The 16,958-nt window shown below is 37.9% G+C and overlaps 1 protein-coding gene across 1 annotated transcript in view; it reads right to left on the reverse strand.

Moving 5' to 3' along the window:
- LOC306774097 (inactive dipeptidyl peptidase 10-like) overlaps positions 1-16,958 on the reverse strand; it is a gene marked incomplete at both ends in the record, with an annotated part of 129,441 nt that overhangs the window by 49,304 nt on the left and 63,179 nt on the right. The window contains 5 exons of the mRNA XM_079264080.1: positions 5,663-5,783; positions 6,977-7,058; positions 7,148-7,200; positions 8,156-8,230; positions 13,518-13,612. Of these exons, the coding sequence (XP_079120206.1) occupies positions 5,663-5,783; positions 6,977-7,058; positions 7,148-7,200; positions 8,156-8,230; positions 13,518-13,612 (426 nt within the window). The remainder of the gene's footprint in view (positions 1-5,662; positions 5,784-6,976; positions 7,059-7,147; positions 7,201-8,155; positions 8,231-13,517; positions 13,613-16,958) is intronic.

The following is a 16,958-nucleotide window of genomic DNA, read 5'->3' on the forward strand; positions in this document are numbered from 1 at the left end:
GGTGCATTCGTAATGCTAAAAATCATCTGTAAAAATAATTTCTACAGACAGTTCCTGTCACTTTAATAAGTTTGCCCAGTTTTTATTTGTTCCTTTTTCTTGAATCTGACAGGATGTAAAAATCTTAAACAGTAAATATCTGAGTTCATCAGCAACCTCAGTGATAAAACATCACTTATAGTCACATGATATCTTAAAATTCTTCTCCTCACATATAAAGCTCTCCATGACCAAGCTCCATTGTACATAAAAGATCTTATAGTTCCATATATTCCAAATAGAGCACTTCGCTCTCAGACTGCAGGTTTACTGGTGGTTCCCAGAGTCTCAAAGAGTACTATGGGAGGAAGGGCCTTTAGCTTTCAGACTCCTCTCTTTTGGAACCAGCTCTCACCGTGGGTTCGGGAGGCAGACTCCCTCCACACCTTTAAGATCGAGCTGAAAACCTTCTTTTTCCATGATTCTTATAGTGAAGATATGAGCATCTCCTGAGTTGGAGTCTGCATGTACAGGACCCAACTATCCAGGTTATGCTCATTGCTCTTATAGTGCAGTTGTACATGTTGATCTGTCTTTCCTGTCCTCTCCACCCCAACCACTCGAGGTAGATGGCTGCCCTCCCTGAGCCGGGTTATGCCTGTTAAAGGGGAGTTTTTTCCTTCCCACTGTCGCCGAATGCATGCTCAGGATGGGGGATTGGATCGAAGTCATGATTCGATGCAATCAGTTCATTTCTATTATAGGATATGTATAATTGGCTCAAAATGATGTGTATGTTGATTCGTGTATGTAAAGTGTCCTGTGACAACATTGTTGTGAAGTGGCGCTATACAAATAAAGCTGAATTGAATTGAATTGAATTGAATATCTCAGTGGCCTCATTATTTCCGCGTGACATGAAGTGTTTTTAGCCTGACTCACTGCAGCGTTTGGGCAGAAGATGGTCTTGATAACTGGGAAATTTATCACGTTTACTGGTTGAGGTTACATCAACCAAAGAGTTTAGTTTAAGATGACAAGATAAATGAGTTGGGATCAAAAGTTCAGTTGAGTTGAGTCAAAGCAAATCAAAGTTTGCTTTGGACACTTGTTGGCCGAGAAGGACAAAACACATTTACATATCAAAGAACACATTAATAAATTTAGAAAGAAGAAAAAAACTAATTTCTATTTCATGCAAATTTCAAAACAAATCCGCATTTTAGGGAATAAATCCATAAAATACTAAGAACTTGTACAAACCTGCAGGAGATCAGTGGCAGAGGACATGAAGTGTATTATGCAACGTGTTTGATCAGAAAGTTCCAGAGACCGTCCTCACAAAGAATAAAAAGGCGTAAACTGGCTGAAGTTGACTTCTGTTACGGCCATAGCCTGCTGCACTGTGGGCTGATATGCAAATGGCATGCTTCCAGCACACTTCAATGATTGGCCGCCCTTCCTGGACTCTGCTTTTAGCATTGGGCCTCCAGATTGGCGGACTAACTTCCTGGAGTTTCATCCATTGGCTACAACCTGTGCAACTCCGCTACTTAAGGACAATTGGCACCATCATTCAGGGCAGCTGTGTCTGACTGTGACACAGTTTTCCACCATTGATTTGCCTCTGGAATCAGAGAAAAGGACTTGCTGTAGAGTTACGAGCCCTTTTGATGTTTGGCTGTAGACTTACAGATCATTTCATTGTTTCTCTGTGGAATTACAGAAACCTTTTGTTTTGGTTTTTTTCTGTTTGGCTGTAGATTTTTAGGTTTGAGTTTTGTTTTCTTTTATGTTTTGTCCTTAAGTTGAACTTATTCAGTGCATACGGTGTTTTTGGTTGGACATTCCCTGTTTAGCTTCTTAGACATTGTTTTATCACCTTCCACAGAAATACTTGAGTTAAACCCGGATTGTTTTCTTTTGAAATTACCTTGTAAATAAAATCTTTGTTTTGAACTTTTACCATAGTTCCCATTTCATTTTGTATTACCATCCCCGTTTTACCCCTAGACGCCATGGGGGTCGTAACAATTTCGCAATAAGTGCAAAACATTGTTCTGATATCAAAAACTTTATGGAACCACTGATCCCCCACGTGTTGCTGAATTACATATTATTAGTCTGAATGACAAAATGAGGCCATTAACGCATCACTTGCAGTATTCTGGACCTTCATTTTACATTATTTGTTCCCAGATCTGTGTTTGTGTTTCGACTCGCGTAGATTTGTCTCTGCTCTTGAGCATGTGTTTGCTTTGCAAATTTGTTTCCTATTTTTGCGGAACAAGACGCAACATTATGTTGCAGCAGTGCTGTTCACTCGGTCTGTTACGCAGTGATGATGGGAACAGTTCAGCTCATCAAACAGCAAATATGCGCAGGTTGATGTGAGTCTTCAGACCATAACACTTCTTAAACATCTGAAAATGAATGATGACACAGAAACCAAGGTAATGCAGTTAGGATTAGGGTTCCTGCTTTGTCCGATGTGCAGTAAAACAATATGATGAAATAAGTCATGAAATCTGTTGCATTTCTTTTAAGCGTAAATGTGTCTTGTACTTCTCAGTCACTGTAGTTTTGTAAATACCGATTTCAGGGGGGTTAGGGTCCTTCACGTTATCTACTTAGTCGGTAAATTCAACCAAATGGTGCAAAAATAAAAAAAAGAAACATGTTTACTGTTTTGTTTGACTTATCAAGATTGCAGCTGGTGAGCTGGAAGCCGACAACAACATGACAGGTGAGCAAGTTTCAACTCGAACTAACGTTTTTGCTTCATTGATCAGGATGTTCTAGTAATCGTTAGGATTGATTTGACTCCCATAAGAAGAATCAATCGCTTGACACAGTCGAGGTAATAAAAAGCCATAAAAACAGCTAAATGCAAACTTGCAGGAGCAGAAACAACGCAGCATCTGTCATGACGGGGCTTATTCATAACTGTTATTACCACCATCACACCGAGAAGTTATGGTCTTCCACGATTTTCCATCTGATTGGTTGTGGAGAAGCTCGTCTGAAGCAGCAGATAGTTTCAGGATTTGGAGAACTGACGTGATGGATATTTCTTTCTTGGATAGCTTATAAGGATCTATGACATCACATAGCTCAACTTTTTTATTCATCTCAAACTTCATCGAAACTTTTATAATACTGACAATGCCTCTCATCTTCCTTCAACATCGGCCATTTTGGATTGTCTGACCAGCACTTTGTTTACCTGAAGTACATGAGCTTGTAAAAGTTATGTAACTGAGCTTTAAGTAGCAAGTTCAGTTCAATTCAATTCAATCGTTATTTGTATAGCAACATTTAACACAACCCCTGTTGAACAAAGTGTTTCAAAGAATTAAAATCAAATAAAGATTAAATTAAGATCAAATTAAAATCAAATTTCAAAATATGCAAAATAATAAAAACAAAACTATCTTTGGTTAAAAAATACTATAAAAACAATCAGTAAAACATAGTAAAATAGCTGAGAAACCCCGTTTAGCCAAGTTTTAAATGCCTGGGAGAAGTAATGGGTTTTCAAGTCGGACTTAAACTGCTCCAAGTAGTGTGAGGATCTAACAGAGAGCGGAAGGCTGTTCCACAGTCTGGGAGATGCCACAGAGAAAGCTCTATCTCTACTTTTGAGCCTGTTTTTAGGCACTGCCAGCAGGAATTGATCTGCAGACCTTAAGGCTCTTGATGGGGCATAGGGCCACAGAAGCTCAGTTTTATAAGGCGGGGCCATCGAAGACAAACATTTAAAAATGATTAATAAAATCTTAAATTGGATTCTAAGTGTCACTGGGAGCCAGTGAAGGGAGGCCAGTACAGGAGTGATGTGCGCCATCGTTTGGCTTTTTGTCATGAGACGGGCTGCAGTAAGGGTGGTACTGAGGGTGTCGCTGGCCTCTGGGCAGCTCCATTAAAGAGGAAGTGGTTTACCAGGGGGAGCCAGTTTCCTGCTTGGTAGCCAGGGTGTCACCGAACTACGTCGAGTTTTTGGGGATTGTTTGACCATGGCGGTGATTTGAATATGTTGCATTTGATATATTTTGGATGTGGTTTTCACACATTTTGTAGGGCAGCGCTGTCATCTGACGGGCATCTAGTTTTACACTGCAGTGTTGTTTTTTATAAATCAAATTAAAATGTTTTTGTTTATAGTAATTTTGTATTTCTTGGTTTACAGTACCAAATCCTTTTTAAGATTCAGTCTTTTTATTTTTTTTAATTTAAGTCTTTACATATATATAATTCTTCGTCTGAATAATATTTTTTATCTGATCAGTGTAAAATCAATATGATTGTTCACACCAGTAACAAAATTCCGTTCAGCAATTTGGCGAGTTTTATTTTTTTGAACTAAAGTCGATTTTTTTTTATTCGCACCCAACAGATATAATCAACCAATCAGAGAAGGCGTGTTTACTGATATGTCACTGGTTGCGAGCTAACCAGGTGTTACTTTGTTGCTGCTATTTCATTCAAACTTTGTATCACCGTGGCCGAACATCTTTATTATTTCTTCACTGCTTCTTAAAGCAAGCAGCTAGCTGCTAAAGCAGATCCTCCAACTGTTCCACATACGTCCTAAAGTCCGTCCTGAAGCGGCTATGGTCCAGCTTCAGGTCCTGGATCAAACCATGAAACTTCTCAAGTTCTCCTCTCTCTTCTGGAACAAGATGAAGCTAGCGCCTCTATCTGTCTTTTCCTTGCAGCATCAGCACACTGTTGTCGTGGCTTGATGTGTAAGTGTCTTTGAAATTACAGAGAAGCCAATTAAGAAGCTCATTATTTTATTGCTGTTCCAAATGCTAAGGTGTTTTTTTTTTTGTTATTGTTTTGTCTGAAATTATTATTCTTCATAATATAAAAAGGCATTTCATTCATCATTATAGCGTTCATAAGAATATTTTATTGTAATACTGCTAATATTGCGAGGTCTGGCTCAGTGTAAGAGGCTTCGAGAGCTGCATACGCTCAGACATACAAAGGACTTTGACCGAGCCACATCTACATCAGCTAGGCTAATTAGCTAGCTGCACGGAGGAGGCGGTCTGGAGAAGACTGTCCCAAAGCCGCAAGTTTACCTGATTAAGACCTCCAAAGTGGCAGGCGGCCACCAGGTAATACTTTACTACCATTTGTATGTTTCTGTTGATTATAAAAGGTGTTTAAAACTACTATTTCTGTAGTTTTCACGGCGTTTGTTAAGCCACAATAAAGCGCCCGTCTTGAGAAACCGTGCCAGCGTTGTCATTTTGGAGCCACATGATGTGAAATCCATCTTGCGAGTTTGTTTTAGAATTCTCCTAATTTATTCACACTTTCGAAACACACCTGGTGTGCATAGACAGGACAGTCTATGCACACGTTCATGATGTCCGAGCGTGTATTGTGCGCCATGTGCTTTAGCGGTGTGCAGGTATTCAGGGCGGTAAACACCCTTCAGAGCAGGACGGTTTATAAAGGAGACTGAGAACGCCTGATTGTACGAATAAAATGGTTAAACTTTACTTATTCTCTCCTTCCATTTGTTACATTTTTTGCATTATTTACCATACTTACATTTAACAGGGACTTTTTTTCCATGTTTATTTCACCTGACTGCTTATTAAAAGCCTACATACTGAAAGAAGAGAGCTGGATTTGACCTGAGTAGTCGTCCCTCTCCATCACACACCTTCATACAACCAGTCAGCGAGCCCGTTGAAGATGACTCCTTCCATCCCAGAGGAGGTGATTCTCAGAGAGTTGCCCTTCACATCTGATTGGTAGTAGATGTTGTTCTCAAAGATGTAAATCTGGAGAAGAAGATGGCAAATAGAAAAAACTGATATTTCTTCTTTTGTTTTCTTTCTCTTTTTTTCTTTTTCCCATATTGGTGTTGAACTGTTTTTTGTTTGTCCACTTGATTTATTCCTATTTTTGTCCTCTCTGTGTCGTCTCTGAGCCTTTATTTTCATACTTGGTCAGCTTACCGTGCACTGTTTGTTGTATATTTTAATATTTGCATTTGCAAAATACAAACACATCCTGCCTTTTCAGCAACATCCTGAGTCCTGGAGAACTCATTTTGTCCTCCAGTCATACATTTTCCACAGCTCAGCCTCCACACTGAGAGGCTAAGAAGCACATTTTCCCAGTTGTAACACTGTGGTTTGGTTTCATCAAGGTCCTGAGTGAGCTCATTACAAGCGTAAAATAAGCGTTTGTTCACGCCAAGAGTCCGCCTCAACATGCTGATAATTTAGCTACATTTTATTATTTTCTTCCTCTCTTGCTATTACTTCTTAAATATACATTTAACCTATAAAATTTGCAGGATCATTTATCTGCAGACAACCTAACCCTTTAAGACCCGACCTCAGGAAAAAATTGGAAGAAAAGTCCAAAATGTTCCATATGAGGTCTTTTTTTCGCACTTTAACAAATGTTAAAGGGCAATTTACCATGTGATTTATCGAAATCCTGGTATCTATTAACCGGATTATAATCAAACATTTTACCATAAAGTGCTGGAAAATATCTGAGAAACTGTCTCAAAAAGGGTTAAATTCCATTACATATAACCCTGATATCATCCAGTTTTGCGTCACATTTGTTCTTTTTGCACAGTATGAAATGTCACTGTGCCGTTTTGTTGCTTTCATCGACGTGCACAGTTATGCCTGAGAGCTGAATATTCAAATTGCCAAGGTTGAGCTGTTAAATGTCTTTCTTGTTTCTTACGATGCAGAAATAAAATGTCTCTACACTGTAAGATGCTTGAGGCAGCAGGAAGAAAACTACACATCCAGATGTTTACAAGAAATCATCCATAAAAAGGACCTTTTAAATCCCACCAACTTGGTTTGATCTGTTTGTCAGTAATATAATGATAAAGGAAATGACCAGACAGCATATAGGCAGCAGATCCAGAGTGATGAGACAGTGTGGATTTCCAAAGAGAAGTGAGGTGAGTGAAAAAGAAAATGAGAGAAGGGATCAGCCTTACCAGCTGCTGTCCTAGCCTTCCCCAGGCTGCATGTTGGAGCACGGCGTTCTGAACCTCGGGAGGGTTAAGCTCCCATACCTCTCTGATAAACACATATCAACAACCACCATCTGTTTCTGAATGCCACCAAATGAGCACGCATCAGAAGGCAAACGGCAACAACAAGCTTACCTTGTGTAGATGTTGTACACAATGTAAGAGGCTGTGTAGGAAAATCTGTACACCTGCAAGGGAATCACATAATGCAAACACTGATCTCTTACTGATACCTCGTATCAATGTCAAGACTCACTGAAAAAAGGAAGCAAAAACAGGAATGAAACTTGAGGAAAACATGACATAACAAAGAAGCTAAAAGCATAAAATACTGTTTTTAAGCTAATAATGCAATTTATATTAAACCTCTATAAAGTGAGATGACTTGTAATAAACTCCTCCTGCTTTCTGCTAAAACACAAACACTGACTGCTGTATGCAGATGAAAATACCTCATCAGATGGATGAACGGATACAGAAAAAGCTGGATGACTAAAACTGACCTCCAGCATCAGTCGTGCCAAGTTTCCCGAAATTACTGCGAAACCCAGCTTTACTTTTCCACCTGTTTCTCACATGACAAAGCTCTAAAATGACAAGCCATCTGTTCGCTGTTTTCTGCACATTTACTCACTGCAGGTAGTGGAATTAGTTGGTTTTTTTCCAAACAAATATGTTGATGTTCAGTGTAATCCATCTATTCATGTTTGGTGCAAGCTGAGGGACTGAAATCATCCAAAGCAATGAAATAGTTTTATTTTCCAGTTCCAATGTTTCTCTATTATAAGTAGGAAAATCACTTGTCAGGCAACAGAAAAGCTTGAATACGTCGGCATCACAATGCCGAAGGTAAAGCTTAGACCTTGTGTGTGAGTGTTTGTGCATGCTGATGAGTGACAGGGCTCTTGGGTATTGTACAGGATTCAATGTAAATGTCAGCCTGCCAGGAAATGAAACAAAAATACTGGAAGACTGGCGAACCGCAATAAAAATGAAATGCAATCAAAGCTTGTGATGAGAATCCAAACATTTAAATACATTTATAAAACTGATTTGCGTTGAGGTTTCTATGGGGACTGAGGTTGGAGTTAGGTGGGGTGTCAGGAGTTATTTGGATATATATTTCTGTATCTATATACTCACCGGTTTAACATCATATGCAAAGAGCACGTACTTCAGGTCTGAAGAGAGTGAATACTTTGCCACCTTGAAAGCCACCTAAAAAAAGAAAGTTCATGTCTTAGCAACAGGAATTTTAGCTGTTGCTCTTTAAGACTTTTATGTAATTCTTTAGCTGCAAAATAACTCTGATATCACAAATATTCATTCATTCATTTATGTTATATAACCATTCATTCAGGGGTGCACGGAAGCCGGAGCCTATCCCAACTATTAGGAGACTACTGTGTGAAAAAAACTTCATTTATATGTTACTAAATTAAAAATTTATGCATTGATTACAGAGATTAATCTCTTCAAATTATGACAGCTGTGACAGTATCTGTATGTGTGATATTAGCCCTTTATTTACATGGTATCAGATTGATACTGCATCCTTCCGTATCGTACAATGCTAGCAAGTTGCTACTCACTGCTGTTACCTTCAAGTGCTCCGTTCTCATTTGCACAGTGGGTTTTTCACTTGCATGTGTTTTAGAACTAAATAAAGGCCTAATCTGTCAAAAACTACCTCCTTACAGCTTTAAGTTTATGTTGTAGCCTCAACTGTGTGCAAATACAGTCATTAAGAAGTAGTCTATTTGATAGAAACTGTGTGGTTTAACATAGTCAACTGCTTATATATGAAAAATAAGCAAGTAAATCTTTATTTATTTAAGAAAAAAAAAAACACAAAGCGCTTCACAACAAAACACAAAAAATTTTAAAACAACATAAAACCGTAAGAAAACATTAAAACAAATTAAACTAAGAAAAAGCAAAATTAAAAAGATGTGTCTTAAGATGCTTTTTGAAAGAGATCCCTGACTCAGATTATCTCAGACTGAGAGGAAGGGAGTTCCACAAAGAGGGGATAGGCTCTGTCACTTCCACATAAAGGCTCCCAAAAAGTAGCATTATAAGTAGCTGAATAGCATTGCTAAGCTACTGAAAAAGTATGGCTAATTCATGTTTGCTTGTATTATAAATGGATAAGGGCAATATTTTTCAGCTAACAAGATTAGAAACATAATATTGCTAATGTGTTTGTTTCAGTCAGTCAGTTGTCTTGGATAGACAATTAGCTTGTAAACTGATAACATCTTTAAGTTACATTTTTGTTTAACTACGATCATAAGTTGTTAGCAACAGCAGGCTACATTTTAGGAGTCGGTTATGATGCGTTTGATTTGTATTCCACATGATAGCAACAGTGTAGCCTAAAAAAATACAATTTTTACAAAAAGTAATTTGCAAATTTTTCATTGTTGCTTTTTCTTTTATTGTCTATTGTTCATCAATATGATTAGTTTTAAAAGCAAAGCTTGTTATTAGGTAAAATTGTAAGTAGCTTGTTAGCATTGCTAGGCTACTGAAAACATTTGGTTACATCCTGATATCTTGTATCCTTAATAGCTAACTAGCATAACTGAGCAGTTTTAACTGATAATTTACAGGTTGTTTCTTTAAGTTACCTTGTTAGGTCGGCCCACTTCATAATGAGTAAGCAATATAGCCTCATAACACATATATATTTAAAGTCATTAGCAATATTAAAATACTTTTAAAAAGTAGATTAAAGTACTTGTAATTATATTTCTATATTTTAAAAGTATCTTCTTGTAGATATGTATTTAAAGCCAAATTTAAATGTACAAAGAACTTCTCTGTTTTTTGTTGTTTTTTTGTTTTTTTTTACAATGCAAGACTGATTTGCAGAAAGGAAATTTACATTTTACATAGATTAAAAGGAAAATCTATAACCAAATAGGTAGTTTATCATACTGGTCCAGAAAAAAAGTGTTTGTAACAAATAAACACAAAAAAGAGTTTACAAGGCACACTTTACAGATCATTATAACAAAATAATAGAAAATTAAACAGCAAATCAACCAGAATAAAACGATAAAACAAACCATGTTATATAACATAACATAACATAACATAACATAACATAACATAACATAACATAACATAACATAACAACATATACATAACATGTCTGCATAGTTTGACATGTGTTTCTTGACAACTAAATTATTCACAGATGCAATGGTTGAAGCTGTTCAGCAAAATTCAACAGATTATTGTGAAAAAACAAAAATAAAAAAGCCCACACTGTAAAACAGTGTGGGCTTTCTTCTCTCTGTGAAGAGAAGAAAGTAAAGGGTTGATGATTAGTCCTGGTACATGAGGATTATAGAAGAACAACAGGATCATAATGATGCAATTGGAGGACAGCTAAATTTAACCTTCTGTTGGTAGAAAATATTCCTAGTTAAATTTCACAGAAGAGATATCACATACATTCTCCTGAATGTATGAATACAAATTAAGTTTCTGAAAGAAACAATATTTCAGGTGCATCCCAACATGTGTTTAAGAAGCCTACCAGGAAGTACAAGTAGGATGTCATGGAGGTAAAGAAGTGAAGGGGCTTGTTTTCTTCAGACTCTTGGGATCAAATCAGAGCAGTGAGATAAAAAGAAAGCAGCTTTATCTCTTCTGCTATTAAATAAAAAAAAAAACTGGAAAACTACACTACAGTGAGGTTTGATGTATTTTTTATTCTTTTACACACAAGACTGCAGCTTGTAGTTTTAGTTTATGTCCTCCAAGTCTTCTGCCACTCACGTCAGTTCATCTTTGTGCTCCGATTTCCGTTTGCATCTGCATACAGTCTGTTAGATAATCCACATGTGGATTAATTGAATTATCCCTCATTAAGTACAATCACAACCAGATTTCGCACTTCCAACTGCACCATGTGGTGTAGGAACAGGGATCCGGACTGTGACCAAATGGTCCCATTTCATGACTAAAATGTGAAACAGTTCGAGTGAATTTTTCCTCTACTTACGCATGTTAGACCAATAAATTTGCAGATGTGCCCAGAAAATACAGATATCAGCAAAGAAATTAAGATGAGGGGGGGGGGGGGGGGGGGGGCTGTGAACGTTGGGGTGGATGGTTGACATCTAGCAAACTCCAACCTGCCTGTAGCTAAGAGCTAAATGAGCTAACCTAGAGCTAACTGAGTTAACCTTGAGCTAACCTAGAGCTAACGTGGAGCTAACTGAGGTAACCTAGAGCTATCTGAGGTAGCCTAGAGCTAACTGAGCTAACCTTGAGCTAACTGAGCTGACCTTGAGCTAACTGAGCTGACCTTGAGCTAACTGAGCTAACCTAGAGCTAACTGAGTTAACCTTGAGCTAACTGAGCTAGCCTTGAGCTAACCTAGAGCTAACTGAGCTAACCTTGAGCTAACTGAGCTAACCTTGAGCTAACTGAGCTAACCTAGAGCTAACCTTGAGCTAACCTAGAGCTAACGTGGAGCTAACTGAGGTAACCTAGAGCTAACTGAGGTAGCCTAGAGCCAACTGAGCTAACCTTGAGCTAACTGAGCTGACCTTGAGCTAACTGAGCTAACCTAGAGCTAACTGAGTTAACCTTGAGCCAACTGAGCTAGCCTTGAGCTAACCTAGAGCTAACTGAGCTAACCTTGAGCTAACTGAGCTAACCTTGAGCTAACTGAGCTAACCTAGAGCTAACTGAGCTAACCTTGAGCTAACCTAGAGCTAACGGAGCTAATCTTGAGCTAACCTTGAGCTAACTGAGCTAACCTAGAGCTAACGGAGCTAATCTTGAGCTAACCTAAAGCTAACTGAGCTAACTGAGCTAACCTAGTGCTAACTAAGGTAGCTGAGCTAACCTTGAGCTAACTGAGCTAACCTAGAGCTAACTGAGCTAATCTTGAGCTAACCTTGAGCTAACCTTGAGCTAACCTAGAGCTAACGTGGAGCTAACTGAGGTAACCTAGAGCTAACTGAGGTAGTCTAGAGCTAACTGAGCTAACCTTGAGCTAACTGAGCTGACCTTGAGCTAACTGAGCTAACCTAGAGCTAACTGAGTTAACCTTGAGCTAACTGAGCTAGCCTTGAGCTAACCTAGAGCTAACTGAGCTAACCTTGAGCTAACTGAGCTAACCTTGAGCTAACGGAGCTAATCTTGAGCTAACCTTGAGCTAACTGAGCTAACCTAGAGCTAACAGAGCTAATCTTGAGCTAACCTAAAGCTAACTGAGCTAACTGTCAGGCTAAAGCTAAGATACACTGTTTGCTGGGTAAATTACGCCTTCTTGCCGGTGGATACCTGTCAATCAAAATCCCCTAATCATGCTGAATTTCAAGTTTAAATGACATCTAAACAAATTAGTTATAAAAATAAAATCATTCTCCCACAGTGGTCATGATGGTAAATGATTAAACCTAAAATACATATTTTTTGTACCAGGTTGTAAACATGTTTATTTCTGCTGTAAATTTGGCACTTCTGCATTGGCTTCACTTTAAACTGCAGGCGGTAGCGGGTCAGTTTCACTGAACACAAACATGGTAATGATAGCAAATTGTGGTTTCTCCCCAGTAAACATCACGCTCAAGAAGAGACAGATGCTGACGATGACTCAGCCAGGTAATTCTGTTTTCCGATGAGCGGCTGAGGTTTTTTAAGGACTATAATTAAATAAAAATTCTCTTTATACCCACAACATGCAGGAAACAACATTTAACTGATAAAACAGATAAAACTATCTCCACATAACTAAAAAACGATACTTTGATAAAACACGGTGCTCGTCTGAAACACAAAATGCGCAGTGACGTGTGTAATGAAAGTGCAGCTCCACTCCCAGTTACATTTAGAGAGCAGGAGGCTGCCAACCAGTGCACCGAAGTTGGTTCTAAAGTTTAACACAAACAGATGTTATTGTGTCAATTTAATCGTAGCTGTTTTTTTTAATGATGTGTCAACTGTTGCACAATAAAATGTGAAATGCAAACAGTGTAGTTTATGCATTCATTATTCAAGTATTTATCAGTAAAACAGTAAAAATGAAAGGAAATGTGAATATTTGCTTTGCAATTTCATTTTGATGTATGCCCCTAAAAGTTAAGGGTCACTGTGCTCCTGGTAAAAGAAAAAAGTTAGTGTTGAGACCCGAGGAACCATATTTCTAAGTGACATTGCCTGTTTTTTGCTTGTTTGCTTTTTTTAATTTCCTCTGATCACAGTTTTTCCTGCCACAGCTCAGTTTGCTGTTTCTGCATTTAGACCCCATCTAGAGGACAGGTCTAAACAAGCATCTGTTCAGTGTCTCCTCCCCAGAGTAAAACTACACAAAAGTTCTTAGAGATGTTAACAAGTTTAGATATAAATGAAAGAAACAATTTTTTTTACCATTATTTGTTGTGATCTTTTAAATTAGTGTTCATTCAGTGTGCATGTCAGGTAAAAATGCTGCCTAATTCCGGTGAACTGGTGAACTGATGGCAGTGAAAATACTTACAAATGTACTGTTACTCAGAATGACTTCTGTCTCATTCAGGTCAAAGTTGAACTTGATGACATGACCGTCTCTGTTCCTGTACACCAGCTCCGAACCTGAAGACGGAAAAAGATATGAAATCATTTTGTCTTGCAAACCAGAATCCTGAACATGTTTCATGGCTAGCTGCCAAGAAGTGAGCTAAATATGTTGCTGAACACAAAACAAAAGGGCCGGATTAATGTAGAAGAATGGCCTCCATCATAAAACATGTGCCAATGCCATGTGTATCGACTCAGTGGTTGGAAGATGATCTGCTGTAACTCTTCTACGCTATTTATTTATATATATATATATATATATATATATATATATATATATATATATATATATATATATATATATATATATATATATATATGTATAAATAAATTCCTTGTCCACGTTATTATTAGCTCAGTCTTTTTAAATAGCTTGTTAACACAATAACTATTCAGCCAGTCACATGTATTTAGTCATGTAGACATGTTCAAGATGACTTGCTGAGTGCAAACTGAGCCTCAGAAGGTGGAAGGAAAGGAATGTAAGTGACCTTGATGGTGTCATGGTTGTTGGTCAGAATATATCAGAAGCTGCTGGGACTATGATGTCAGAGGTAAGAGGACAATGCTCATTGGCTACAGTTGTATGATGTGTTTTAATTTGGAATTAATTATTCCAAATTGAATTATTTTCCTTTCAGTTTACATGGAAATAGTCATTTTGAATTGAGGTTCACATGGATAACATGTTCATTCACCGTTACTTAATCATGCTTTAGATCTGGGGGTTGGGAAGGGCTCTGATTGGATGGGGAGATGACGTGATGTGCTTGCGTATACCGGGAATAAACAAACTCCACTTCCTGCTTCTTTTCTTTTCGGTTGTACCGTGGAAAACCACATAAGTACAGTTTTAATTTCAATTTTGATTAGATTTTTTAAAGTACCAACTCGACACAAGCGTACTAAATTAGTTTTTCATCAGCTGAGAAGGAGAAAGAAGAGAAAGTACCAAAACCTGGAGGCAGAAGACCGCATGAATATGCGCGTCATTGTGACGGGACACGATAACAAGCATTTGCACAACGACCAGAATGAACTGAAAGCAGAATGAGAGTTTACATGATAGAGAAGTTAATCAGCTCGGATCCGAAATGGGAAAAAAAAACACCACTTAGTTTGGAATTAAGTTTAATCCGAATTGTCATTTTCAATCGGAATTAGGCGTTTACATTGTCTTTCTTTTGTCGCTCTAAATTGAACTTTTATTCAGAAATAAAAAGGAAATAAAACCCTAATGATCAGAATTTGGCATAAACAACATGAACATGAGCGCGTAGGGTCTCGAGAAAACCACTGGTCTAAATAACTCGTTACTGTAAAAATACTACAACCTTTAGAGAAATGCCTAGAATACACATAGGTGGTGATTAATAGGGAGGTAAGAGTATGTTGATAGTCCGTCTCCATTATAATAAAGCATTTTAATTTAAATTCATTCATTTAAAAACTCACAAATAAAAATGTAATTGATATTATGGTTGCTTTTTGAGATTTAGATATAAATGGAAATGACTGCGTTTAATTACCAGTAATATTGTTTCATATAAATCGGTGGATCTTGAATCGAATCATATCGAAACTGAATCGTAACTAAGTCTTAGATATCAGCAAACACCAAATCGATACAAAGTTTCATTATCAAACCGGCTATTTACGTCCCGAGTGTTTAAGATGTGCATGAGATCCAACTGGGATTAAATTTGACCACGTTTGTCTCCATTATGCAGATAAAACACCAGTTCAGACCTAAAAGCCGTCACTAACAACCAAAAACAAAGCAAATGTTTCCAACACATCTATATTTTAATTAGGGCCACATCACAGTGGTGACAGTCATTAGCGTAAAACAAAGCTGAAAATAAAAAAGTGACATCAACAATCAGCAGAAGAGATCAGACGTTTCTAACAAGCGATGGTTTTTATGAAGATTAGAAGGAAGAGCAGCACACCTGCAGGAGAACCAGACAGACCCCCCCCCTCCCGTCTCATTTCCATTACGCGGGGGATTCAGGGTCTGCCAGTTCATTAGCCTTCACTCTATTACATGGCCTGTCTGTCCAATGGGACTTCATATCAGTACAAGTAACCATCCACAGGTATATATATATATATATATATATATTTATGATGCCCTACATCTGTCATATAACATACTGGTTGTGGCTGAGCAGAATGTGTCGCAAATAAATTAATCCCATGTGAGTGTTGGTTCCAGTACTATTAAAAGTAACTTGAATTTGAGTTTTGGCAGCTTTAAAGTGGGACATTTAATGTGAAATGTTTATTTGAATCCTCAGTTTCACGTCTTAACCAGCCTCATTAAGCTGAATCAGAGGCAGCCATCCCTTTTCCTGGAACTAATTTAGGAAGAATTCGAGGCTGATTGCAGAGGCGGCAACCGCTCCAGCTGTGTGATGAGTTCAGGCTGGGTGTACACTAAAACACGAGGGTAAAGCATCTGATGGGGATTCATGACTTTAGAGCTGTTGAGATCGGTGGTTAGGTTCATGCGGACAAGGTATAATATAAAAATGTGAACAACTTGGATCATTTAACGCCATCTTGGAGGTGAGATGCCAGAACATGTGGTTCTACCTGCCTCATTTAACACTGCTCTCAGCCCTGGAAGATTTAACACTTAAATACTCTAACATAATTACATGTAACTACCAATATGTAATATCTGCCAAGCAGTTCATGTCCATACAGAGTGATTTCCATCCTGTTCTAGTGTGACATTCGTTTTATATGGATGCACTATTAGATTCCTAGATACACTGATAATGAATCCACAGTGTTTTGGCCATATTGTGCTGTTTGTTCCATGTTTAGATCTTAATTTGTTCTCTTGCAGTGATAAAAATCCCTGTAATTTTTCCTGTTCTAAATCATAGTATGCTGGGATCCAGATCTATCTTTGATATCTTGTAAAACCTGCTGGGAATTTCTGGATGTTTTTGGCCGAGCATCCTGACCCTTTATTGTGGAGTTGTATGGATATGTACCTGAGGTTATATTCTGGTCCTCAATGAGTTAAACACACTTGACTCAAATAATGGATAATTAGCAGACTAGTGCAGTTTGATGTCAAGCTCTGCACCAGTCTGCTGATATGTCTCAGGTGAGTTGCAGCAGGGAAACTCTGAAGACGTGCAGGACCGTGGCCCTCAAGGACTAGAGTTATCCACCACTGGTCTAGAGGTTACAGAAGTAGCTAATGTCTTACATTAAAACCAGAAAAAAAGGTGCAAACTGTGTTCTAATTATGATGATTTACCATAATTTTTGTGGGTTTTTTTTGTTTATTTTTTTTCCTTTCTTTACTGTATTTTTTGGTTTTTAAAGCGTTTTACATCCA

The sequence above is a fragment of the Telmatherina bonti genome, assembly GCF_933228915.1.
Source record: "Telmatherina bonti genome assembly, chromosome: 24".
Lineage (NCBI taxonomy): Eukaryota > Metazoa > Chordata > Actinopteri > Atheriniformes > Telmatherinidae > Telmatherina > Telmatherina bonti.